Source organism: Colias croceus, chromosome 4, assembly GCF_905220415.1.
Source record: "Colias croceus chromosome 4, ilColCroc2.1".
In the NCBI taxonomy this organism is placed as follows: Eukaryota; Metazoa; Arthropoda; class Insecta; order Lepidoptera; family Pieridae; genus Colias; species Colias croceus.
The window spans coordinates 87,713-101,634 of NC_059540.1; the positions used below are offsets into that span (position 1 = coordinate 87,713).

The window sequence follows — 13,922 nt, forward strand, 5'->3', positions numbered from 1 at the left end:
TAGCGTTTTAACTTCAACTTTATGTCTTAGGTCATAAAGATTAAATTTGTATTTCATTCCAAGATAGTCTCGTGAGAGTGCGGTTCAATATCGCGTTCTAAATTCAACTTTATCTCTTAGAGCATAAAGATTAAATTTGTATTTCTTTACAAGATAGTCTCGTAAATAATGCGGTTCATTATAGCGTTTTAAATTCAACTTTATGTCTTAGTTCATAAAGATTAAATTTGTATATTTTCTTTCCATGATAGTCTCGTGGGGCCGCATCAATGATCGAGTAAACATGACTCGATTATTTGTCTAGTTCATATCGCTAAACGATACATCGACGATTATTAGAAATTGCATTTAAATAGATATTTACGTAAAAAAAAATAAAAAAAAAAAAATACTTACAAATGAAAGATTATTCCATCTTTTTAAATATTTGATGTGTTTGACTTGTTTCTGCAGACTTGACAGCACATAACGGAATTTTTAGCGGAGCACTCGCAGACGTCCTTTCGATGTTTTACGAATACGCAGAGTGTTTGTAATCGATTACGCAAGCAGTTTGTATGAAAGCATAAGATTTTTCGATTCGAATAATCTTATACCTCGGATAAAGGGGAAGCGCCTGTGAGTGTTATCCATTACTTAATGATCTAAGGATGAGAAAGAAACTAGTGCTTTTGCCGTAGTAAGCATTTATGTTTTTTTAATTAATAACAATTCCCTAATAACATCATCACGAACGTGAAAAGGAAAAAAATACATTTATGCTTGTGCATTCATGCATATTCATTATTCATATAATTATTATCAATTAGCACATAATTATTGCACATTTTTTACTATTGACAAATTGTTAACCGTCTATATTATAGTAAACCACGATTATTTCCAATTTTTAACTACATAATATGATGTTTGTCTTATAATTATTCTATTATTTCCTCTTTAAAGATCTTTACTTATATTCATGAATGCCGAAAAAGTCGACCGAAAAAGAGTAGTCGGGCAGACTTAAATAGGAACACCAGTAATGTTATACGAATAGTAATAAAGAAAATATGGATATCGTTATTAAAAGTTAAATGTGACCTTAACGATAGCTTAATTATCGTAGAGAAAAGAGAAAATCATGCGATAGTTAAAAGTCGAACGAAGCTCTAGGAACGATACGCGGTGAGTGAAAGATGAGATCGAAATAGTCGAATACGATACAATGATACGAGTCGCTCTTTCAGGTGTGGGTGTGCGACGGAGACTCGTCCGAGAGGATGCCGGTGAGTAGCGCTCCCTCCGTCCGTGAACTCGCCCGGTCGAACGCCGCTAACCGCGCTCCCTTCGCAGGTGTGGGGCCCGCCCACGCCGCCCTCCAGCGACGGCGACGTGTACTGCGACAGCTGGGCGCGCGCGCTGTACCGCCGCGGCGCCGCGCCCGACGCGCTGCTGCCGCCCGTGCGCTGGCGCGACCCGCGCGCCGCCCGCTCGCCGCGCCGCGCCCGCCCCGCGCGCGCCGCGCCCGCCCCGCCCTCGCTGTTCGAGCGCGCCGGCGCGCGGCCGCGGCCCCGCGCGCGCCCGCCGCCCGCCGCGCCGCGCGACCCGCCCGCGCCGCCGCCCGACTGGGCCGCCTGCGAGGACGCCGCGCTGCGCCGCGCGCTGCGCCTGCAGCGCCTGCCCGCCGAGCCGCCCGCCGCGCGCGCGCCCAACTGGGAGTGGCTCGCCGAGCTCGTCAACGAGGTGGCGCGCGCCTACCGCTCGCCGCGCGCCTGCCGCGACCGCCACGACGCGCTGGCCGACCCGGAGCGCGCGCGCCGCAAGCACCGCAAGCCGCCGCCGGCGCGCCGCCGCCCCGACGACGAGGCGCCGCGCCCGCCCACGCAGCGCCTGGACGCGATGCGCGACGCGGCCGAGCGCCGCCGCGCCGCGCCCAAGCGCCGCCTCGACGACGCCGCGCACAGGAACCCCAAGCACGCGGCGCTCCTGGCGGACCACGGGGTCGATTACGAGACTCCGCCGACCCCCATGGAGGTGGCGACCCGACGGGCCGAAAGAATCGCCAAAGAAAAGTTGAAGGCCGGCGGGGGCCCGGCGACGTCCTCGGCGCCCGCGGCGGGCTCGGCGCCGCAGCGCATCGTGGTGGCGGCGCACGCGACGGGCGCGGCGCCCCCGGCGGCGCCCCGGCCCGAGCTGGTGCGGCGCGCGCGGCCGACGGGCGGCGCCCCCGCGCCCGCGGACACGCCTCGCTCTGCGGCTCCCGCGCAGCCCACGGCGCAACTGCTGTACCGACAGCAGCCGCTCGCCGGCCGACACCAGCTTAGAATATTACATCACGCGGCTCCTGGCCATCCGCAGGTGTGTTTGAATATTATATAATACACTATGTGGTCGTAATGAATTTTAGAACTTTTTTATATGAATGGCTGTTATGTTCTACAAATAAAATAAAATTATACATTAGATTTTAAAATTTAAAATTATTGTGCGGTCATTGTACATACTATAGTTTTTGTTTATTGTACATTTGTTTATTTCAAAATAAATAAAACGAGAAATATAACAGAGCGTGGTGAGCAGCGCGGCGACGAGCATCAGCACAGTGGAGGGGCCGAGCGGCGGCGGCGCGGCGGCGCTGCGCACGCTGCAGCTGCAGCAGCTGGCGCTGCGCCGCGCGCGCCCGCACCCGCAGGTCGTGTTCGCGCACCTGGCGCCCGCGCCCGCGCCCTCGCCGGCGCCCCCGCCCGCGGCGCCCTCGCCCGCCGCGCCCTCTTCGCCCGCGCCGGCGCCCTCGCCTGCGCCCTCCACCGCGCCGCCCGGCCAGCCCGCGACGCACGATACGCACCACTGATAATAAATACTCTACCATATAGCGATTGTTTTATTTCAAATTGCCGATTTTCAAAATTAAAGTAAAGTGCGAAAACGGACCTTCACTGGGTGTTGTGTGTGTGTGTGTGTGTGATGAACATAAACATGTGATGTAAATAACTTTAAGAAGGCAATTCCTTCATAAATGTTTTACTTCTGTAATTGTATATATTTAAAGAAAAATATAATTAATTGTGACATTGATAACAATAAAAGTTTTGAGTATTGTTGATTGTTTTATTATTTAGATTTTGAAGTGATTAGGCACGTTGAGAGTAAAATTATTTGTATTGCCATCGTCACGTCATGGAGTAACGATAGATTAAGACGAGTAAGATTTTGGTATCTGAATCTTATCAAAGAAGTTTCACTTTTGACACGTGTGCTCAGCACACGCTCTTTTTTCTCATACTATGCTATTAAAAAGTTAATTTCAATAAGACTACACTTTATGTTATGGGTTATGGCTCTCGGTAATACAGCTATCTATCTATATTAAAATATATCTGGAGAAAATAAATCCCCTCCATCTCTTTGCTTATTTCTATATTTAGGGTTCCGAACCTCAATAGGAAAAAACGTAACCCTTTATTAGATAGGGAGGCGAGGTAGCTAAATGGCGTAATTCAACGGCGTCGTCGAGACTTATCAAAATCGAAAGAGAAAATAATTCCGAAAAGAAAAGCTTCTATGGTAAAAACCATTAATTAATGTATTTTATGTAAGGAGTTTGAATGAATTGTAATGAATTTAATTGGAATATTCAAGCACTTTGACATTTAAAATATTATTACATTAAAATTTTAGATTATTATTATATTATAAAAATTAATTTAAATTTATATTATATTATTTTTCAGCAAATTTACATATTATTGAATTTAAAATCTGCAATAGTAATGCTTGTTTGATTTATATAATGGCTCTTTAATTATTATTGTTATATACCTAATATTTTTTAATAAAATGACAAATTGTAGTTGAATTGTAATGAACATTGAACGCTGTAATTTCCTGTAATTAAAGGTACAGTAGATTATGTATTTTAATAGGATGTAATAAACGTGAACTGTGTCCTTTGTTGGAAATTCTATAATAATAAATAAATAAATAAACCATTTTAGCGGTGGGCCAAGCCGTGTACCGATTTTCAAAAATGTAAAAAAAAAACAGTTACTTGGGCATTCTCGAGCGCGTCAGATATTCATACTACGCATGCCCCAAGTGCCTCTGATAACAACGGCATACTAATCTGCCGGTTTGCGTGGTGGGGCTAGGCATATAAATTCGTCAAAAATGCACAAAAAAAAAATTTTACTCGAGCGCGTCAGATTTTCGGAAGGGGTGTTAAGTAATCCCCAAGGAAGCTCCCCTTAAAAAAACTGACGATTACGGCATGACGATGAAATGAATGATGAAGTTACGATGAATTTTTGAAAATGCAGAAAAAAAAGTCCTTTTGAAATACTCGAGCGCGGCAGATTTTCATAGGGGAGGTTTATCTCGGTATCCTGAAAGCATATTTTCTTAATCTGACAAAAATGTTGGTGGGTTCTCTTAATCTGACCGAAAAAGGTTTGTGGGTTTCTTTTTTTTTAATCATCGTTATTTCATATCAATTTTTCTTAACACCCTCAGTTTTCGAGATATATACTCAAAAAACCGGGAGTTTGAGTTTTTATGTTGCTTCAAGTAAAAAAAGTTTTAACTTTGGACAAAAATGAAAAGAGACTTTTTTTTTTATAATAAAATTACCTTTTTTGTTTATTTTTTTGGAAAAAGTAAAGTTCGCGACTTATATGCTGCAACGCGTTTTTCGGAAGACGAAATGGCTCCTCCAGACTTCCAGTCATGCGGAAACCGGCAGATTTTGTATTTTTAGTAAGTTTTAGATTATATTCTTCAAAATAAAAATAAAAACAATCGCGCTCGAGAATGCCGGATTAACGTTTTTTTTTTACAAGTTCGCGACCCTATAACTCGGCGGCGTCAAGGGCTTCTGGTCAGATTAGTTAAATTTAGTCTTAAAATACTAAAATCAACCCCCAATATCTTAATCTGACGCGCTCGAGTATTTCAGACTATCGATTTTTTTTTTACTAATCTGATCGTCTATCCTAGGCGCACGTCACTACATATAGAGCTAAATAGTTAACAAGGTTGACCAGTGCAAACTTAGCACCCCATCTATGGAATTTTGGGTCAAAAATGACCTTGATCGTTAGGTCCCCGTTAGGTCCTTTAAGGTCCCACAATTTTTTCGTTAGGTCCCCTTTAGTTTTTTTTTAAATAATTTTTTAAAATTTTAGATATAAAAAAAGTGCACTTTAGCACCCCATCCATAGAATTTTGGGTCAAAAATGACCTTAATCGATAGGTCTCCGTTAGGTCCTATAAGGTCCTACAATTTTTTCGTTAGGTCCCCTTAAGTTTTTTTTTTAATAATTTTTTTTTAATTTTAGGTATAAAAAAGTTACACTTTAGCACCCCATCCATAGCAAAATTGGCGAATTTTATCAAAATCGTATTCTTTACCGTTAGGTCCGTAGAGGCCCATCATTGACATTGTTAAATTATTTATGTTATTAAAATCTATATATATAAAAGAAAGTCGTGTTAGTTACTCCACTTATAACTCAAGAACGGCTGAACCGATTTAGCTGAAAATTGGCAGGGAGGTAGTTTAGAGCCAGGAGAAGGATATAGGATAATAAATACGTACCACGGGCGAAGCCGGGGCGGACCACTAGTTATAAAATAATTGAAACCTGCGCATGCGCCTTAGAGCATTAAGGCATGCGCACATCATACATAAACAGTGCGAAATTTAAATTGGTATCGTTTCATTTATTAAATTAAATCAATAAATAAATCTATTGGCAATTTAATGGCAACACTTGCCAGTTAACTGTCATTAAAACCTGAGTTGTTGATGTGTCAAAGCTTGTCAAAGTGATTTTTTTTCTGCGATTTTAGCTTAGGATTTTAGTGATTTCTAAAAAAAAAATATTTTTGAAAACTGAGTTGGAAACATGACGAAAACTTTAAACTATGATTAATAAATTTAAAATAAAACAATTTGAAAGAGATGTAGTTTTCAAGGAAAAACAAGAGTGTTTACAAGAAATATCTCAATGCATTGTTAAGTGTGACTTGATATTTTGATGCTTTTCATCTTGATTGCATTGCACATTATTATAAGTAGGTATGATTTGTTTAATATTATTATTTTGCATGAATGATACCAGTAATCCAGTTAAAAACTATTCAAGCAACAATATAAAATTGAACGATCTGTCCGTTCAAAATGTTTAAAGACACAAAATCAGTATCTCGACGAAATTTATTCTATGACTGAACCATGTTATTCATGTTCAAGAGCAGTACAAAAAAAACAAGATGGAATAACTGCAGAAATGGAAGAGTTAATGATATAATGATGAGTATAGATTTATTTATTGATTTAATTTAATAAATGAAACGATACCAATTTAAATTTCGCACTGTTTATGTATGATGTGCGCATGCCTTTATACTCTAAGGCGCATGCGCAGGTTTCAACTATTTTATAACTAGTGGTCCGCCCTGGCTTCGCCCGTGGTACGTATTTAGTATCCTATATCCTTATCCTGGCTCTAAACTACCTCCCTGCCAATTTTCAACTAAATCGGTTCAGCCGTTCTTGAGTTATAAGTGAAGTAACTAACACGACTTTCTTTTATATACAGGGTTACTTGTAAAACACCAGCAACCTCGCAGGACAAGATAGCTAACATCATAAGCAACAACATTTGTTCTACGACTTTTGATAATTTGTTAGATTTTATTTTCATACAAAAATAAATATTCATTTAATTTTCCGTTTGAATATTATAAACTCTACGCCTGCCAAAAATTACGTTAACATGGAGCGAACGAGAGGGGGAAGGGGGCGTCGCGTCGTCCATCCGATAATGAATAGAACATAGACTTACAAATGTTAGGAGAGTACAATAAAAGTTTAAAAAATCATTTAAAAATAATTTATTGCGTTATGCCAAAAGTCGTAGAACAAATGTTGTTACTTATGATGTTAGCTATCTTGTCCTGCGAGGTTGCTGGTGTTTTACAAGTAACCCTGTATATAGATTTTAATAACATAAATAATTTAACAATGTCAATGATGGGCCTCTACGGACCTAACGGTAAAGAATACGATTTTGATAAAATTCGCCAATTTTGCTATGGATGGGGTGCTAAAGTGTAACTTTTTATACCTAAAATTAAAAAAAAAATTATTAAAAAAAAAACTAAAGGGGACCTAACGAAAAAATTGTGGGACCTTATAGGACCTAACGGAGACCTATCGATTAAGGTCATTTTTGACCCAAAATTCTATGGATGGGGTGCTAAAGTGCACTTTTTTTATACCTAAAATTTAAAAAATTATTTAAAAAAAACTAAAGGGGACCTAACGAAAAAATTGTGGGACCTTAAAGGACCTAACGGGGACCTAACGATCAAGGTCATTTTCGACCCAAAATTCCATAGATGGGGTGCTAAGTTTGCACTGGTACAAGGTTGTTCTATTACGACTAAGGTATCTCTCATATCTTAAACTGCCACGCTCGAGTATTACAGAAAATTCCCCTCTTCGCCTCCCTATCTATATAGGATCACTTTATTGTCTGTCTATCTGTTTGATTTTTTTTTTTACTTTTTAGCCAATGCAATGTAAGATCTTTTTGCTGCTAATTTCGATATTCACACGGGATTCAAAAACTACTGCTACAGGGGACTTCTCGTAAATACAGTCTTGAAATTTGGTTAAAAGCAAGGTAGGTAACACAAAAAAAAGAAAAATTGCTAAAAACAAAGTTTAAAGTTACAAAAAATAAAAAATAGTATTGTTCGGAGCCCTCTGTGCGCGAGTTCGACTCGCACTTGGCTGGATTATTTTTTTATAGATTTAGAAATCTTTAATTGAAAATATCGTGCCGAAAAGGTATGTTTTGAAAAAATTACATCCGAAGTGAAATACTTCTAATTTATATAAATTTATAAAGAATAGAAAAAATTCGATCACGAGGTTAAAACCAGTTAACCTAAGGTTTTTATAAATTTATATTTATAAAGCATTTGAATGCCATAATACCAAAAAATATATAAAATTCAACTTATAATAATTTATTTTGGTAATAAGTTAATAACGACATCTAAACTACCCTTTGGCGATTCCTAACTACAATAATTATTTACACTTTATTTAGCGCCATCTGTACAATGCTAGCGACTATTATAGTTCTCGCTAAAAGGACATCAAAACTACAGATGGCGCTACTATCGCATTTAAAAAAATAAAGAACCGCCACAGAAAAAAAAATAACCGCTAACTTCTCTCTTACTATCGACGTAAAGCGCAACACACACGGTGAAGATAATGTAAAATATATAATATTATCTTAGAGCATATTTCCGATTACGCTCGCCATACAAATCCTATGAGCCATAACACACGACGAAGATAATATATTATATTTAACCTTCAAATAAGCCATCTATAGGCCGGGAGATACTGACACAAAATTTCGGGTCATTTGTAACAGGGTTCTACGGGGGTCAATGACAAAAAGAATTAAGTCTTACAATCGTCCGCCCCATGTTTGCAATCTGCGATATTTTTTTCTAGGTAGGTAGGTATACAAACAAACAGAATATTATAATGATCCCATACTGTAAAAAAAATATTTTACGTATTGTACAGTCGTATTTTTGAAGCGTGACGAATAAATTAGTTTTCAAGTATGGCAGCTCTTTTTGTTTTTTTACCGCCTACATCTTTTTTATGGGCTATCGGTAAATTCTAAAATTTTTGTGTTTCAAATCGTTTGTCTTTCGTTATTTATCTGACAAGTTCGACTAACGCCCACGCGTCTAGTCCACCGGTATCAGCGTTCTGACCACCATTTTTCTTTTTGTCATTGCGTACTAAGACCCCTGTAGAACCGCCATCCTGTTACAAATGACCCAAAATTTTGTGTCAGTATCTCCCGGCCTATAAGATGTTAAATTAATATACCAAATACCCAAATACATACATTATTTATGACATTTTTGTAATAGTTCGGTCACACTACCAACGATTACGACATGACTACGACCAAAATTCCTATTCAGACAAAATTCGTTCAAAATAAAATATTAAAATTTCCCGTCGTACCGTCATACTCGGAAGAAAAAAAAATCCGAGGTCAATTAATAAAAAAATAGGTTTTTTGCGATTTTCGCCGAGACGGTAAGCTAATCATCAGTTTCTACGAAAAATCTGTTTTCATTTAATATTCGCAAAAAAAAATTCCAATCATCAGAACGACAGGAAATTTTAATACATATTTTATTTTTCACAATTTTGTTAAATTGCGACTGGATGAAAATTTTGTTTGTGGTCGTCATCGTGATCGCTAGCGTATCTTAAATTTTATATTAGAGAATCTTAACATAAAATATTATATGTACCTATTAGATAGGGAGGCGAGGTAGCTAAATGGCGTAATTCAACGGCGTCGTCGAGACTTATCAAAATCGAAAGAAAAAATAATTTCGAAAAGAAAAGCTTCTATGGTAAAAACCATTTTAGCGGTGGGTTTGGCGTGTACGGATTTTCAAAAATGTAAAAAAAAACAGTTACTTGGGCATTCTCGAGCGCGTCAGATATTCATACTACGTATGCCCCAAGTGCCTCTGATAACAACGGTACACTAATCTGCCGGTTTGCGTGGTGGGGCTAGGCATATAAATTCGTCAAAAATGCACAAAAAAAAAATTTACTCGAGCGCGTCAGATTTTCGGAAGGGGTGTTAAGTAGGCCACAAGGAAGCTCCCCTTAAAAAAACTGACGATTACGGCGTGACGATAAGTTGCGATGAATTTTTGAAAATGCAGAAAAAAAAAGTCCTTTTGAAATACTCGAGCGCGTCAGATTTTCATAGGGGAGGTTTATCTCGGTATCCTGAAAGCATATTTTCTTAATCTGACAAAAATGTTGGTGGGTTCTCTTAATCTGACCGAAAAAGGTTTGTGGGTTTCTTTTTTTTAATCATCGTTATTTCATATCAATCTTTCTTGACACCCTCAGTTTTCGAGATATACTCAAAAAACCGGGAGTTTGAGTTTTTATAATGCTTCAAGTAAAAAAAGTTTTAACTTTCGACAAAAATGAAAAGAGACCTTTTTTTGTAAAATAAAATTCCCTTTTTTGTTTATTTAAACTTTTTTTTTTGAAAAAGTAAAATTCGCGACTTATATGCTGCAACGCGTTTTTCGGAAGACGAAATGGCTCCTCCAGACTTCCGGTCATGCGGAAACCGGCAGATTTTGTATTTTTAGTAAGTTTTAGATTATATTCTTCAAAATAAAAATAAAAACAATCGCGCTCGAGAATGCCGGATTAACGTTTTTTTTTTACAAGTTCGCGACCCTATAACTCGGCGGCGTCAAGGACTAATGGTCAGATAAGTTAAATTTAGTCTTAAAACTCTAAAATCAACCCCCAATATCTTAATCTGACGCGCTCGAGTATTTCAGACTATCGATTTTTTTTTACTAATCTGATCGTCTATCCTAGGCGCGCGTCACTACATATAGAGCTAAATAGTTAAAAAGGTTGTTCTATTAGGTCTAAGGTATCTCTCATATCTTAAACTGCCACGCTCGAGTATTACAGAAAATTCCCCTCTTCGCCTCCCTATCTATATCACAGACAGTACCTATAGTATCTTCACCGTGTGTGATGCGCGAGATAAGTTTACTATCCATACTAATATTATAAATGCGAAAGTAACTTTGTCTGTCTGTCTGTTACTCAATCACGCCTAAACTACTGAACCAATTTGCATGAAATTTGGTATGGATATATTTTGATACCCGAGAAAGGACATAGGCTACCTTTTATTTCGAAATATGTACCACGGGCGAAGCCGGGGCGGACCTCTAGTCTTTCATAAATATGTAATACTAAATACATATTTATCAACGAACTATCGTTGTAATTTCTATCTGTTTAATACATATTATCATGACGATAGTAGTCTATCTAATATTATACAGATAGAAATTTTTATGTGCTCGGCATTTAGCGATTTCTTTCAATCTGTTTTTCGATCAGACGATTCTGCTCTCCATGAGCTGGTTGTGTACAATTTTTTCTAGGACTTTGGACATGCAGGGAAGTATACTGATGGGGCGTAGATCTTTGAAATCATCCTGGTTTTCTTTCTTTGGGATTGGGCATACTATGGCATAGATCAGTACGGATCGATGTATTAACGATGTGTGGTACCTATGGGCAATGTTTTTGAAATTGTAAGGAGAAGCATGTCAAGGGAGATGCCGTCAATACCAACCGCTTGGGATTTTAATTCGTTGATCTGACTATTAAGGAGTCAAATGTAGCCGACTGTTTATGTTCAATCTTTCTTACCGTTAGGGATCTAAAAGCATTATTCAGAGAGCTTGATAGTCGGAAGGGTGCTGGGTCCGATGGTTTACCTGCAATTTTTGTCAAAAACTGTCGGTCTGGTTTAGTAATTACCCTTACGATAACTCTTCCAGCGTTCTTTAAACGAAGGAGTCTTCCCTAAATGCTGGAAGGAAGCTTTAATCATAACCATACACAAAAAAGGATCTAAAAATGAAATAACGAATTATAGAGGTATATCTTTACTTAATATATTCGCGAAAATGTTAGAGAAAGTTGTACATAAACACTTATATAGCTCTGATTAATTGCATCCCTTCCAACCAACATGGCGTTGTTGTCGCGTAATGTCACTACGAATTTATTAGAAATAACAAAATTTGTGAATAGTAGCATGAATGAAGGAGCGCAGGTCGACGTGCTTTATACAGTTTTGGAGAAGGCTTTCGACAGAGTCAGTTATAATATATTAATTCGCAAGCTTTACGCGGTTGGCATCAGAGGGAATCTCCTCAGGTGGTTGGAGTTGTACATTCGAAATCGTAGTCAGTCTGTTATCTTAGGGGCTATAATCTGACTTTGTTGATGTTACTTCCGGAGTCCCCCAAGGATCGCATCTCGGTCCCTTATTGTACAATATTTATTTATTTGATATTGATACTTGTTTTAAAAATTCATGTCAAATTCAAATTCAATTCATGTCATATAATAAAATTGGAAAAGATTCAAAAGGCATTTGTAAATAAAATGAACTATAAAAATAAACAATATGACTTGACCTATTCACAAGCTTGTTCTCATATAAAATAAATACCTTGGAGGATCGTAGAGACGTAATCGACCTTATGCTATTGTATGATATTGTCAAAAATAACTTTTCCTGTTGCTTTAGAATACTTACAGTATCGTGTGCCATCACAACGTAAGTACTCGTCATACGCCTCTCTTTAGTGTGCCAGCAACCTCTACCAATTATCTCAAACATTCACCCTTTCTGAGAATTCCGAATAATTATAATAATAAATTCTCCTCGGCTGATCCCTTTCAATTATCTCGCACTAAGTTTAAAAAAGTAATACCTACTACAGCTTTTTGACCAAAATTGTAATGAAAATTACTAACAACACACACACACGGTCAGCGAAAATTCAGCTATTCGCGCCTGAGGTAAGGGGTGCGGGGGGTCCGCGTTTAGTATGGAATCAACGCTATCAACGTGCTCGAAACTAAAAATCGTAAGCGCCATTCACATTTTTATCAAAATTGAATGAAAATATATAGTATTTAAATAGTAAAATAGTAACTAATATTACTATTTGTGATTTTATACGAATTATTATCGTAAAATACGGTTGTAACTAATGAGCATTTACCTATATGATATTTTAGAAGTAATTTCAGGATTTTTTTATCGAGCAAAATTTTTCCAATCGTGTTTTGGAAACAGTAATCCCATTACACATATGTTCTGTAATAAGTACATTTCGAAAAAACTTCAATATTTTCAATTAAAGCTCATAGATAACAGTCCATTTTATCCCTTAAAATTTAATACCTATTCTTCATCTTGACGTGTGTAAGATTGACTAATGCTTAGATTAATGCAATATAATTATTATCAAATGTATTACCTATTAGATATTATTATATTACGTTATTTAAATTTATTAATTGCTTATGTTTGTTGATATTTTTATTTTTAATAAATAATTGATATGGTCCAACTTCCATACAAATTACAAAGACTGGCAATGTCTTTTTTGTAGACATTTTAAATACCTATTAAATAGGTATGGAACTCGTCCCTCGCCGCGTAATTGTCACAAATAATAACGTTCAATAACACCAATTTGAGAATATATTACTTAAATAAAATAATATGTATAATCTACATGAATAGTAGGTAAAAACTAGCCTGATCAAATTATGGGGTTCAATAGGTCATTAGTTTTGCTCTGTGAAAATAATTCTATTATTCAAATTTAAAAATTCATATTTTGGAATAAACGTTGTTCTGTAAGGGAAAATAAAACAATCGAGTTTTCAGTTCACCTAAGAATTTAATAGATCTTTGTAAATTCTGGACTGTCTACAGAACGTGGCTCGATTCTTTTTTCGGTAATTAGATAAGTCGACGATTGAACTTTGCTCCCATTTTTACATTTACCTATGGTTTTGGTGGGAAATATTATCATAACGCTAAGACCAATAGGATTTTATTGTAAAAAATGTTCTAAAATGTAAAATTATTTTTGTTTTAAAACTAAAAGAAAGTTGTACAATATTCAATTTGCTATCAATGGTAAATGTCTTTGAATTTACTGTAGGTTTCTCAGCGTAGGAGATAAAGCGAGCAGCTTTGCATACTCATAACTCAGCATAGGTAGGTATGTAGGGGACACAATGAATAAATTGTGTCCTCTGAGAAACGCAACCTTCAATGTCACTTTTCCATGGACTTATTGAATGCAATTAGTTTGTAATTCTTTTGGTACGTTTACGGTTTTACCGTGTTTATCACATATTAATAATATATATTATGTATTGTGATACTTATGCTCTTTTGTTTGCTCTTAAAGGGTTCAATTCCAATTATTCTTAATTAAAGAAGATA

General features: G+C 37.5%; 1 protein-coding gene across 1 annotated transcript in view; it reads left to right on the top strand.

Annotated features, from left to right (window-relative positions):
* The window catches only part of LOC123690941 (helicase domino), a 37,057-nt gene extending 34,224 nt beyond the window's left edge, over positions 1 to 2,833 (top strand). Inside the window, exons 12-14 of the mRNA XM_045635103.1 lie at positions 1,230 to 1,268; positions 1,336 to 2,340; positions 2,549 to 2,833. Coding sequence (XP_045491059.1) covers positions 1,230 to 1,268; positions 1,336 to 2,340; positions 2,549 to 2,833 — 1,329 coding nt within the window. The remainder of the gene's footprint in view (positions 1 to 1,229; positions 1,269 to 1,335; positions 2,341 to 2,548) is intronic.
* The last annotated feature ends 11,089 nt before the right edge of the window (positions 2,834 to 13,922 follow it).